This window comes from Sycon ciliatum, chromosome 3 (genome assembly GCF_964019385.1).
Source record: "Sycon ciliatum chromosome 3, ocSycCili1.1, whole genome shotgun sequence".
NCBI lineage: Eukaryota > Metazoa > Porifera > Calcarea > Leucosolenida > Sycettidae > Sycon > Sycon ciliatum.
In genome coordinates this window covers 41,316,340-41,330,927 of record NC_088645.1, presented here as the reverse complement: position 1 = coordinate 41,330,927, position 14,588 = coordinate 41,316,340, and the positions used below count along the sequence as shown (strand labels likewise).

General features: G+C 47.2%; 1 protein-coding gene and 1 long non-coding RNA gene across 2 annotated transcripts; one reads left to right on the top strand and one right to left on the bottom strand.

Annotated features, from left to right (window-relative positions):
• Positions 1-890: 890 nt before the first annotated feature.
• Positions 891-6,420, bottom strand: LOC135812774 (uncharacterized). Its single transcript, XM_065326009.1, has 3 exons — positions 5,683-6,420; positions 2,786-3,071; positions 891-1,561 (listed from the first exon to the last, which is right to left on the bottom strand). Exons 1-3 carry the CDS (start codon positions 6,247-6,249, stop codon positions 1,176-1,178), a joined length of 1,239 nt encoding a protein of 412 aa, XP_065182081.1. The 5' UTR covers positions 6,250-6,420; the 3' UTR covers positions 891-1,175.
• A 3,833-nt stretch (positions 6,421-10,253) lies between these two features.
• Positions 10,254-11,813, top strand: LOC135812773 (uncharacterized). Its single transcript, XR_010552962.1, has 2 exons — positions 10,254-10,805; positions 11,394-11,813. It is a non-coding gene; the product is annotated as an uncharacterized LOC135812773 (long non-coding RNA).
• Positions 11,814-14,588: the final 2,775 nt, after the last annotated feature.

The following is a 14,588-nucleotide window of genomic DNA, read 5'->3' as shown; positions in this document are numbered from 1 at the left end:
AATCCGTTGAGAAGTCAAGCGGCCACCACGGGACGTTGGCCTTGCAGCCGCAAGCACTGCACTGCTGGTCCATTTTAACAGAGTATGCGTGTGAACTACAGTGCGTGTGAGCGCTAAAAGCAATGAGGCGCCGGCCCCGGTCATCCCATTGAAAGCAATGAGGCGCCGGCCCCGGTCATCCCATTGAAAGCAATGAGGCGCCGGCCCCGGTCATCCCATTAAAAGCAATGAGGGCGCCGGCCCCGGTCATCCCATTGAAAGCAATGAGGGCGCCGGCCCCGGTCATCCCATTGAAAGCAATGAGGGCGCCGGCCCCGGTCATTCCATTGAAAGCAATGAGGGCGCCGGCCCCGGTCATCCCATTGAAAGCAATGAGGACGCTGGCCCCGGTCATCCCATTGAAAGCAATGAGGGCGCCGGCCCCGGTCATCCCATTGAAAGCAATGAGGGCGCCGGCCCCGGTCATCCCATTGAAAGCAATGACCCAGTCCAGCGATGCCATACAACAGCGTGTTATATATCGACCCTGCCCCAAGGGCGGCTGGAATAGGGAACCCAGGAGCAACACCCATATCGTTTAGCGTTACAGGCATGCGTGTCCCCTCCCTCTACGCTAGACTCCCTGGTCTTGACCGGCCGTGGCAGTCTGACCGATTCCTGGTCTTGACCGGCCGTGGCAGTCTGACCGATTCCTGGTCTTGACCAGCCGTGGCAGTCTGACCGATTCCTGGTCTTGACCAGCCGTGGCAGTCTGACCGATTCCTGGCCGCATGACAACCCCCCGTTACATGACCAACCCTTGGTCCCCCCCCCTTCCCACCCCTCCGCTTCAAACCCATCAAATTCCAAGCGTCATGAGCGTCGGTGACCGAACAGGAGATAGAGATTGCTATATAGGCAGATGTCCTGAATACTCTTGTGTCACGATATTCAGACCCGCAAACACTGGCTACAAAAGCACTGGGCATGCCACATGACTCATAATTGATGACATAATGCATAAGCAGGTCACATAACCAATAATTAATGACATCATGCGTAAGCAGCTCACATGACAAACCATTGATGACATCATGTGCAATCAGGTCACATGACAAATCCACATCACATGACCAGCCATTGATGACGTCATGCAAAGCAGGTCACATGACTAGCCCTTGTGACGTTATGAGTAATCAGGTCACATGACAGCTTACCTGAAACATCCAGTTTCCCCAGTACTGAGTGTGGAACATATGAACAACGCCGGTACTGGGATTGCTCCACGATGCCGTCCTGTTGGCCATCTCTGCGCCGTATTTGATTCCCTTTGGCCGATCACGGTATGGATCGTTCCAGAATGAGTAGACGGGCTGAAGTCCGGGCACACCGTCTAGAGCGGAGTACGTATGATAGTGGAATGATGGCCAGTGATCATCACCAGTGACATGATGTGGACGAACTGGTTTATCCACACTTATCATCGTGTCACTGGGTGAGGGCGCTGCTGCTGCTGCTGTCTGCAGTGTCGAGTGCGAGTGGAGGTCTTGAGAAGCGTCCAGATCTTCCGCCACGCTACCGTCTATAATGTAAAACAAGTCACACAACCAGAGAGAATAGCAGGGGAATGGAGCTGGTATCATTGCGTTCTAAAGGATAACGAGATTTTCATAATTAACAGTTTGTGTGAGACATGGCTGGAGGTCTGAGTTTTTCACATCCACAGAAACACCATCACTCTCTATGTATCAATGCACAGCTGCAGGAACACTATCACTCTCTATGTATCAATGCACAGCTGCAGGAACACCATCACTCTCTATGTATCAATGCACAGCTGCAGGAACACCATCACTCTCTATGTATCAATGCACAGCTGCAGGAACACCATCACTCTCTATGTATCAATGCACAGCTGCAGGAACACCATCACTCTCTATGTATCAATGCACAGCTGCAGGAACACCATCACTCTCTATGTATCAATGCACAGCTCCAGAAACACCATCACTCTCTATGTATCAATGCACAGATGCAGGAACACCATCACTCTCTATGTATCAATGCACAGCTGCAGGAACACCATCACTCTCTATGTATCAATGCACAGCTGCAGGAACGCGATCACTCTCTATGTATCAATGCACAGCTGCAGGAACACCATCACTCTCTATGTATCAATGCACAGCTGCAGAAACACCATCACTCTCTATGTATCAAGACACAGCTGCAGGAACACCATCACTCTCTATGTATCAATGCACAGCTGCAGGAACACCATCACTCTCTATGTATCAATGCACAGCTGCAGAAACACCATCACTCTCTATGTATCAAGACACAGCTGCAGGGACACCATCACTCTCTATGTATCAAGACACAGCTGCAGGAACACCATCACTCTCTATGTATCAATACACAGCTGCAGGGACACCATCACTCTCTATGTATCAAGACACAGCTGCAGGGACACCATCACTCTCTATGTATCAAGACACAGCTGCAGAAACACCATCACTCTCTATGTATCAAGGCACAGATGTAGCTCCTAAAGTGGAGGGAGGTGAGTTGATCAGACCCACCACAAAGTGATCAAAGACCTAAAATCCTATTCGCTGCACCCATGAAGCGAGTATTGAGATTACAATAGATACAAATAGGAGTGGACGTCGACCCCCACATGCTTTCATGCTCTTGTAAAGTACATCTGAATAATTTCGCCCGCATAAAAGTTGCAGGTGCATCGTTGTAACGCATGTGCACACGGGAACGTTTGACAATGCAAGTACTGAAAAATCAGTGTTACCTTGGCGATCTTTGAAGAGGTGGTCAAGCCTGGCGTCCTCGGATATTGCACCGCTCGCCGTGGCGTAACCTTGACAACCTTCGTCGCCCTCTTGACTGACATAATAGCACACGCCGGACATCTGCTGAGGATCACCGTTGGGGTAGCGTGCACGGATCTGCCGAACGCCGTTGACGAACAGAGTGGTGAACGTCATGCCTTCTGGTACCTGGGCCTGGAAGACGTTTGTATTTGTTTTGCTCTTTGTCCAGGACAACGTGAGCGGTGTTCCACCACTCAGAGTAACCTGTGTAGCATAGAGAAAGAATAAAATACAATGGGAGGTTCTGGTGTGTAATGGGGAGATGGAACTGGCTCCGCTCAGCACCATTGATCTACCCCATGCTGTGTCGCATCAAGTGAAGCCCGCGTGGCTGGTGTACCCATCTATGCATCCCGCTTTCTGTATGTGTATGCTAAGTTCTCTCGTACTACTACTGCGGCGGACAATGGAATCCGTTGAGAAGTTAAGCGCACACGTGGCGCTGGCCTTGCAGCCACGAGCACTGCATTGCTGATCCACTTTTACACCCGGGGCGCTGGCCTTGCAGCCACGAGCACTGCATTGCTGATCCACTTTTACACCCGGGGTGCTGGCCTTGCAGTCACGAGCACTGCATAGCTGATCCACTTAAACATGTGACTTTTACACCCGGGGTGCTGGCCTTGCAGTCACGAGCACTGCATAGCTGATCCACTTAAACATGTGACTTTTACACCCGGGGTGCTGGCCTTGCAGTCACGAGCACTGCATAGCTGATCCACTTTTACACCCGGGGTGCTGGCCTTGCAGTCACGAGCACTGCATAGCTGATCCACTTTTACACCCGGGGTGCTGGCCTTGCAGTCACCATGGTTACGAGCACTGCATTGCTGATCCACTTTCACAGTGTGTACATGAACTACAGTGCATGTATGAGCTAAAAGCAATGAGGTCATCCCATTGAAAGCAATGAGGCGCCGGCCCCGGTCATCCCATTAAAAGCAATGAGGCGCCGGCCCCGGTCATCCCATTGAAAGCAATGAGGCGCCGGCCCCGGTCATCCCATTGAAAGTAATGAGGCGCCGACCCTGGTCATCCCATTGAAAGCAATGAGGCGCCGGCCCCGGTCATCCCATTGAAAGCAATGAGGCGCCGGCCCCGGTCATCCCATTAATAGCAATGAGGCGCCGGCCCCGGTCATCCCATTGAAAGCAATGAGGTGCCGGCCCCGGTCATCCCATCGGATTTCAATGTCCACGGCCGTACTATTTACTGTTACGCATACGTTGCCTTGTCACTCACTTCCTGCACGCATGCCATCACACTCTACAATTCATTGCATGTACATTGATACACTGTTATCGCAGTCTTTTCCTCAGTTCTTGTTATGTTCTCCTTGCATTGACAATTCATTTTGATTCTTCATGTATAAAGATTGGTGCTGAGCCGGGTAGCATTTTCTTCGGGTATTGGGTTCAGGTAGTTTTCCACGGGTAGCACGGGTACCCGGTCGGGTAAAGTTTCCATGGTAACATCACAATGCACCCCTTCCCTTACACACTGGGTAGACATGTGGAGTATTAGATGAATTTGTACACGTGCACTGTACATGATGTCATCTGCGACTGTACGGGTTTTCGGGTATTATTAGTATTCTGTACCAGTTTACCCGAGGTCCTCACAGGTAGCACTGGTACCCGACTACCCAAGGTCCTCATGGGTAGCACTGGTACCCGACTACCCAAGGTCCTCACGGGTAGCACCGGTACCCGACTACCCGAGGTCCTCACGGGTAGCACGGGTACCCGACTACCCGTGGACACCCCTAATAAAGATATCGAAACCCAACAGCGGCGTGCCCAATGCTTTTGAAGCCAGTGTTTGCATGTCCGCATACCATGCCACCCGCTTTTCAGGCCATCTGCCAATATAACAATCTTTATCTCCTGTTAGGTCAGCAATGCTCATGACGCTTGGTGTTTGATGGGTTTGAAGCAGAGGGTGAACCAAGGTGGTGATATGAAGGACAGTTTAAAAATAATATTAACAGTTTGCGTGAGATATGGCTGAAGGTCGAGTTTTCCGCATCCACAGGAACACCATCACTCTCTATGTATCAATGCACAGCTGCAGGAACACCATCACTCTCTATGTATCAATGCACAGCTGCAGAAACACCATCACTCTCTATGTATCAATGCACAGCTGCAGGAACACCATCACTCTCTATGTATCAATGCACAGCTGCAGGAACACCATCACTCTCTATGTCTCAATGCACAGCTGCAGGAACACCATCACTCTCTATGTATCAATGCACAGCTGCAGGAACACCATCACTCTCTATGTATCAATGCACAGCTGCAGGAACACCATCACTCTCTATGTATCAATGCACAGCTGCAGGAACACCATCACTCCCTATGTATCAATGCACAGCTGCAGCTCCACAGAGCAGGACAGCTTACAATGAAATCAAATGCGGAATGGTCAGACTTACTGTGCTTCATGCGCACAGTTTCAAATCCAGAAATACTAGTACACACGCAAATCTCTCTCTCTCTCTCTCTCTCTCTCTCTCTCTCTCTCTCTCTCTCTCTGTCCTTGTCTCCGCTCTCTGCCCCCCCCCCCCCCCCCCCTCCTCCTTCTCATACCGGTATATAGCCCCATAGCCATCACAATAAAATACACTGATCTGGACTCTAAATTTCCAAACTGTTCCGCTCCGCCATCCCTCCCCCCCCCCCCCCCCCCACCACCACCAGTAAACTGTACTTCAGATGACTGACCGTACCACACTAAAATACTTTCAAATTCCCCTGCATTCATGCATAAGGATAATGTCCTTGCTGCAATGAATATGTACACGTCTTACCTTGCCATTCGGACGCGAGGCCGTGTAGAGTATTGGTGCGTCTTCGCTTCCACTGTCTTCCACAGACAGATGCAATGGATGCTTCATGAAGTATTTTCCATCGCTAATATTCACCACCGCACCTGCCCACACACTGCTCGAGTTGCTCGCTAGCTGTTGTCGTTTATGATAGCGAATAGCGTCGCGAGCCTGAGCTAGCGTGCTGAAGGGTTTATCTGGTGTTGTGCCGGGATTATGGTCGTCTCCACTCGGTGATACAAACAATCGAAGAGCGCTAGCTGACATACGAGGTATGTGTTCGCTAGGTGGACGAGTGTCGTCTTGCGCCGGAAGATGGTGTGAGCAATTGTCCGCAAAGTTCAGACCCCTCTCCAGAGCCGCTAAATTCGTCCCAGTGCGCTCGGCACCGAACGCTAGCGCTGCCTTTTTCACCTCGCATTCCAAATCAGCAAACGGTTGTCCTGTTGAAAACTGAATGAAACTGATCAGGCAAAGGCAGCTTGCAAACAGCGTGACGGTCATTCTGGCTACGTTTAGCGCACCCACGCAGCGGTTATTCCCTCCCATGCTCAGGAAGTACTCCTCTGTCACTAACGAAACCCTTCAAGGCTACATGGAACTGAAGAGAGGGATGACGACAAGAAGCGCTTTCTTGAAGAAAAGAAGATGCTCACTATGTTCAGATGAAGTGGAGCAAATCAGGAACGTTCGCGGAGAGAGTTTTCTTGGTTCTCATCAGAGTCAGAAGCCAGAACACAAACGGCAGATCCGCTGAGCTCCCAGGACATGAATCACGTGATTGATATCCACACATCGATGACTAGAAAAAGAACCTTTTTTTCTGGTGTATGTTGCTAGTGCCAGTAGACCCAGGCCAGGTGCTCGAAGTCCGTACACTTTTACAGTGTGTGTTTGCCGAGCTGAAACTCACACTAGCAATGATCACTTGCCAGAATCCTGCTCGTGGATGGAAGGTATCTTGTCCAAGTTTGTTCTGAGGCCAGGTTCGATTGAACCAGGCCATCTTTCGATCCGATCTGTTTCTCTGGAGTTCGCTGATTTTTCATATCAAATTTTGGTGTCGCAGAGGGTACTCTAAGTCCGTACTGATCAGAGGTGACTTGAAATACACACATATTTCTGCTAATTGCTAACTTGCAATCCCTCGGTTACGACGAAAGCACCGAAGGGATATGTTTGGCATGTGCCTCCACCAGTATTTCTTGCAAAAGCGTAATTTGTTGCCGAAATGCAAGCTGTTTTTAGTCGGCTCAGAGAAGAAGCAGCTGCGCTGTGAAAACCGCGGGAAAACAGTGGTGGAGATGCCAGGAGTGTCAACCTTTCTGCAAGGATTGGTGGTTCTCTGTAAATTCTTCTCCTCTGGCCATTGTCAGCTCTAAGCTGGCTCTTGATGATTGAGTGAAGGTCTGTTTGACGCTGTGTCCGTTCGAAATCGGTCTTGGCAAAGTTGATTTTTGCATGAAATGTAACCCAATTTGTATTTCGTATGGACACTCGAAAACCCACTCGCGTGGTATGGGACTTCTGCTTATCGTAGATCCCTGAAAATTGCTACGCGAGGAGAACATACCACACTGTCCCCTCCATAAAATATTTGGGTCGAATACAATAACAACAGAACATGAAATTATGGGCGTACGAACTTAGGATACCATGTACGGACTTCGAGCACCTGGGTCTACTAGTGGTACATGCCTACTACATGGTGACAAGGAAGCGCTCAGCTAGCTATACTACTAGCTAGCGACTAAAAAAATAATAATTATTATGAAAAGGTTCTTTACTATACTACACAATCGTCATGTAGGTCTACATGGTCTACGAGTTACCATGGTTACGCTACTGTAAAAGCAGAAATTTTCGGTGGTGTTTTATTTTCGGTAACTTCGGTGCCGACAATTTTGACCGAAAATAAAACGCACCGAAAATTTCGGTACAACCGATACTGTATACGTGTAGTACTAGCACACCTACTTCGAAGTACCTGGAAAACGGGTTTTACCGAAAATATTACACCACCGAAAATTTCTGCTTTTACTGTCCGCTAACACCACCAGTTTGACCGTATAAATAGTCTTGCCAGTATCGTCATCGACATGCATGAACATCCGCCAACGTCTTTCACAGCTGAGACTTTCAGCGCGTGCTTATCTTGGTTGCGCTCATCTTCCCCTCCTTACTACTATACTAGGATGTTATTTCTATCTTAGAACCGTCCAAGTAGTTGGAAGGCTGTTGGAGTGCGCATCCAAGAATGGCAAGATCATGAAGATCTGCTAGAGCTGATAGCCAGGTACATATACAGTGAACTACTGTGTAGTTGTAAACGTCAGTACTGTGACGTCAGTACTGTGACGTCGGTCAGTGTCGTGCAATGTTATCGCATTTTTTTTTTTTTTACTAGAGCCACGTAAACCCGTCATGTGTGAGCCATGATTAAGGGGAGTGGTGGCGTGGTCTGGGATGCTCTGCCGACCTTGAGCATGAGCTGATAGTTATAGTAACTGGTGGTGTTAGTGGACAGTATAGCGTAACTTGTAGTTCCTTGGTCCTTTCTCTTTTGTATACTTGAAGTAAATAATATTAAACCTTGGCTCTCCATCCGAGTATTAGATAAACCTTGTTTTAGTTCACACATGTTGTTGGTTTGACAGCATGAAACAAGGTAGAGGACACCGTGTTCGGAAACAACCGTGGATGGTTGTAGAAAGGTCACTGTTTCCGAACACGGTGTCGATGTCCTCCACCTTGTTTCATGCAGTCAAACCAACAACACTCAACAGTAATCATGGTAATAGTCAGACACATGTACATGACTTGTTGTACACTACCTGCTACACTGCAACAACGTCACAGGCATGCACAGGATATCGCAATACACTCAAAAGTACAATGTAATTACGTATTTACTTTGCTTACTACAAATCTGATTGAAGCTCTGATTGAAGCGCTTTACGCTACTACTGAAGCTGCCATCGTTGTTGGATCCACTATCACCGACTGGTTCACCACGTCAGTGGGTGTCAGGCAGGGCTGTTTTCTCGCCTTGTCTGTTCAACGTATTCCTGGAGTACATCATGTATGACGCTTTGGAGGAGTTTGATGGGTCAGTATGTCAGGTATGTATCGGCGGCATGTGCGTGACCAACCTACGTTTTGCGGATGATATAGATCTAATCGCATCGTCTGTGGAAGAGCTGATGGACCTGACCGAGCGCGTGGATACGAGTGCAACAAGACTAGGCATGCAGATCAATGCTTTCAAGACCAAGTCAATGGCAGCGCCGGAGGGCGGTGGTGATCTGGGGTGCATTCAAGTAGGCAATGAGCGAATAGAAGAGGTATCCCAGTTTAAATACTTAGGTGCCTTAATCACGTCGGATGGCAAGTCCGATGTGGAGATAAGAAGACGCTTAGCACTAGGGAAGCAAAAGATCATTGAGCTTCAATTCATTTGGAAATCGCCATCACTTTCTTTGCCTACTAAATTTCGTTTTGTTAGGTCTATTGTGCTAGCGACTGTTTTATACGGATGCCAATCTTGGACATTATCTGCCTCATCAATGAGAAGAATTTCATCCTTCGAGATGAAATGCTTCCGCCGACTCTTAGGAGTAACATACCACGACCGGCGCACCAACCAATCTATCCTGGAAGAAATCAATGACATCATCGGAGCAAGGATGCGGCTAGCGAACGAAGTCAAGAAATTTAAGTTGATGTGGTTTGGCCATGTTACGAGACATGACGTTTTCTCCAAGCCCTTCCTGCAAGGATCAACTCCTGGATCTCGACCGAGATGAAGGCCCGCGACATCATGGATTTCTAACATTAAAAGTTGGACGGGTCTTCCCTTGCATGCTCTCTCTCATGCAGCACACGATAGAGTTGGATTCAGAGACATCATTCACAATTCTCTCGCTGATTAATGCCTCTACGATCACCTTGTGATTATGAGTTATACATACATACATACATACATACATACATACATACTACAATTATTACAAGTGTTCGTCTCTATGTTGTCTCTGTGTGGATTGCGTGTTACATTTTATTGGCAAATTATTTAATTATTTGGGTTGTCTTTTTGCTTTGGTCTCTGTACATGTAGACTCCACACAAGACTGGCATTGTGTGGTGTTGGATGTACTAACTACTGTCTGTACTGACTACTGACTACTGACTACTGTCTGTACTGACTACTGACTACTAGTACTGTCTAGTACATGTCAGTACTGTAGTAAGATCAAGTACACAATAATTATTTTAGTCTAGTCTAGACTAAAGCCCGGGCACTGGGCCATGGGGTAGTGTGTAAACATGGTGAAGGCTAAAGCCAAGGCCAGGGCCATGGCATGGGCCTGCCCAGCTAGGTGAGTAGGTCTACAGACAGACTTGTAGTACTTGTACTTGTAGTCTCGCAGGCCAGGCTCAGTACGTGTCGCCACATGACCACAGACTCCACAGACAGTCAGTACACACTACTAGTACTAGTGTACTAGTACTACTCTATCACCACTGACACGGTACCAGTCGGTCGCTGCTGTTGAGTGTTGTTTTGTCACCTACAAACCGTCGTCTTGGCTAGCGGCAGACTTCGGTAAAAATAAGAGCAGAGAGCTAAGGAACGAGGCTAGGCTGTGTGTGAGACACAGCCAAAACTGTAAGCTTCTATCAGTATACTAGTACTAGTCAATAGGGTATGAGATAGCCACCCTTCCACCAGTAGTCTACTGTTGGCGAGTGTTGCTGTTGTTGTTGGATGAGTGGACACAAAGGAGTGATCATCAAGCCAGTGTCGCTATTACCCTACACAGGTATCCTGATGGTCTGGTGATAGTGATTTGGAAAAGAGACACACTGCGCAGAACGTCAGTATCACGTGAGTTAGTAGTGCGTGCCTTGTACTGTGTTGAAGCCGCGTGTGTCGAGAACCAGGATCTACGAAGATCTACAAAGACCGATCGATAGGCGATACTGTAAATCTGCCGTGACAGCTTTTCTCAGCGATAGCCGATACCGGTGCCTGCCGTGAGAGCGTTTTCTTGATCGACACCCAGCGGAGATACTAGCCTTGGTCCATGGCGTCGTTCTGCGTGGTAAGGACTCTATAATAATTAAATGTACAGTACATGTACAACATTTGCGACTGTATGTATTTATGTTGAACTCGGATGGTGAGCCAATACAATTATGATGAAGACTTGAAGGAGGAGGACAAAATGTTACGAATTATGACAATTTTTGTCGCACCCGCTAACTGTATAAGATCTGGTTACGTTGGTGGACAGTTTGTCATAACTCGTAACATTTTGTCCTTTTCCTTTCTTCATCATAATTGTATGTATTTATGTGTCACGTTTATGGTTATTACTTGTACACTTTTGAAGTATTCGTGCCTGTTTCTGTTAGCACATGTATGTCAAACGAATACCAGTAGGTGCGATGCTGCACCGCTGCTTTGCATGTCATGATTGGAAGCTGTGGCCTAAGTAAAAAAAAAGGTGTATGTGTATGTGTGCGTACGTGCAGTGTGTGTGGGTGTGTGTGTTACGTGCTGTGTGTGTGTGTGTGTGTGCGTGTTGCATGTATGTGCTTGTGTGTGTCCTTGTGTGTTTGTGTGTGCATGTGCGCGTATGTGCATGTGCACGTGTGTGCATGTGCGCGCGTGTACGTAATGTCCACAGACATCTTCAAGCCACACTGACAGCATTAGCAGCAGCAATGCTTTCCAGCTGGAAGTAGAAGGCCACTCAATACGGATGACGTCACAATACCCTGGGAATGACTTCACCTTGCGCACCCCGTCTGCGAGAAGGAGCAGCAGAGATGTTCGTTTCGGAGCAAACATGCAGTCTATCAAGAAATCCCACGTATTCTTCTTTTCAGCAGCCATCCCTCAGGTCATTCGCTCTTCATCTTGTACCAGCAATAGACTGTTGATTTGTAAACGCAAAGTTCCTGTGGCTGTCTCCCCCAAACTTCCAGTGGTTGTCTCCCCCAAAGTTCCAATGACTGGTTCTTCTAAACTTCCATCTCAAACAAGTACAGATTCCGGCGTACTTTCAGATATTGCAGAAGAAAGCTAGCTGCCCTGTCGGAAATGATCACCGTTGAAAATGTAACGTGTTGTGCACTTGATCCACTTGACGTCTCTACAGTGGGATGTCCATCATCTTACTCACATTTCAGCTCTCTTTCACTCACTCACCCTCTCTCACACACCACACTCACACACCCACACACACACACACACAAACACACACACACACACACACACACACACACACACACACACACACACACACACACACACACACACACATTCTCACTTTCTCTCTCTCTCTCTCTCTCTCTCTCTCTCTCTCTCTCTCTCTTTCTCTCTCTCTCTCTCTTTCTTTCTTTCTCTCTTTCCCTCTCACTTATTCTGGAGATTCGGTGTGTACATGTAGTCGTGTAGAACTACACACCACATACATTGTACATAATGTAACTATCTCTCTACAGCGTCCAGAACTGTCCAATCTGTTATTGGTACACTGTAACTTCCATACTCTCTACTCCATACTCTCTACTCCATACTCTCTAGAGAGTTTAGTACATCATATCAGGGGCGTCGCACACGTTACGGTCACTACGGTATTGACCGTACCACTTTTTGCCCCAGATACCCCGTGAATCAACAAAATACACTGATCTGGGATCTAAAATTCCAAAATTTTCGGCTCAGCACCCACTCCCCCTCGAGTAAATTGTACTTCAGATGGCTGACCGTACCACACTAAAATACCTTCCGACGCCCCTGTACATACATGTACATGTACCCTGACGTACTGTGAGGAATGAACGTTCACAATTGTCCCTAAACTCCAAACGCAGCCATTAATTTTTATTACTCGTGTTAAAATCATTCAGGCGTAGAAGTGTAGCAGCTGTGTGCTTGACCCACAGCTTCACCTGTGCTGAATGGCTTCGGTGAGAGCTAGGCGAGGGGAGAGGAAGCAGTGAGGCAAACAACATCACCATCACAGTGGCATGAGAACCAACCTGCATGTTACGTTACGTGTGCGTGACTGCACTAGAACCAACCTGCATGTTACGTTACGTGTGCATGACTGCACTAGATCATAGAACAACCTGCATGTTACGTTACGTGTGCGTGACTGCACTAGAACAAACAAGGCAAAACTACTGTCTAGAACCAGTTTGCATAATCCACAAAACCGGTATAAAATATTGAGTTACTAAAAATAGGAATGGACAGCACTACGGACTTGAATTGTCACAAGTCGGCAGGAATTAGGCATGGGCGGGTAATGCTATACATGTAGTTATTTGCTGCGATAATGCTAAAGGTAATGCTCATAATATGAGGATATAATGCCACTTATAATGCTCACACTACTCCATAATGCCAGTTTGAAAGTTGGAAAAGTCGATTTAAGAAGGTCGTCTTGGATCAAGGCCAAAGCGTACTTCAGTAGAAGAAAAAAAATTGAACAGCAGTGAGCATGTTGTCTGCAACAATCCACTGAGAAGGTTGATTTTCAACGTCAAGTCTCCGGACGAAGCCGGACGGGTTCAGATGCACGATTTTCGGAACTGGACCTAGCCAGCTTCATGCATGACACCGTTGTCGACCGGCAATTATGCTTGTAATGCCAATTTTGCATGCGAAATGGTGTTATAATGCCAGCATTATGCCACCTGGAAAAAAGGGACTATAATGCCAGCATTACCCGCCCATGCCTAGCAGGAATAGAGCAGGCTCCCACGTAGGGAGCAACACGCATTTCCCCAAATATCGCCGAAGTCGCACCAACCTCTTCTGAACCACATTATCACATAAAAACAACCACTTACTTGTGCAAACCAGCAACTTTCCAACGTTGTACTTGTAGGCTTTCCTTCCCCCCTCTTGGACCTTTCCTAACCTGCGACTTACTTGTGCATACAGTCATATACCGGTACTTGTATTATCAAAAGTTCATAGAGTATGCATTGCATGCGCATGTACTGTGTACATGTACATCCATACATGTATACTGAAGTACAAATATTACACAGCAATGAAGCAAACAAGTCTCTGTCCACTGTTACTCCGATTTTCGTGTGTAAACACTCATCAGACAGTAGCATATGACCAAGGCTAACAATCACTAGAATATATATGTATACGGAGTCGGAGGGTCTTGAGAGAAGAGGGCAGAGGTGATGGGGGTACAACATTTCAATAGCGCGAGGAAAAGGGGTGACTAAATCAACTCGAGTCAACTGCTGCACATAGCTCAACGTGATTATAAGAGGAAAAAGATGTTGAGGGTATAGAGCATAGCCTTGGTAGAGGAACAGCGCGATTCTCTGGCAACACATCAGTACAGATTTGTGCTGCATTGTCACACAATATACAGGACTGTACATGTAGCTGTGCGACTAATATTTCGCCATGCATTACTTTCATTCTTAGGGTACCCCGTAAGAAGACCTTGAGTCTGTGGGGATTGCCCTATCAAAATATGAATACATAATAATAATAATTATTAGGCCAAACTAAAGAAGGTGTGTGGTTCGACTAACATGGACATTTTTTTTACGGGCGGGCGGGCGGATTTTTTTTAAATAATATATATATTTATATTTTAGTACATGTAAATACACTGTATATGTACTGCCTTTAGACACCCAGTACATCGGCATTATCACGCAGTGTTATGCCATACATGTTGTATAAAGGGATCACTTGCTAATACTTTGAAACATTGTGTAGCTCTGGAACGAGAAGAGAATAACTTCAAGCGGTGACTCTGAATGTCCAAATCATCAAGCAAATGAAGAACGATGTGAGTTGAAAGTAAGTTCGGGAACTACTTCGAAGTACAAAT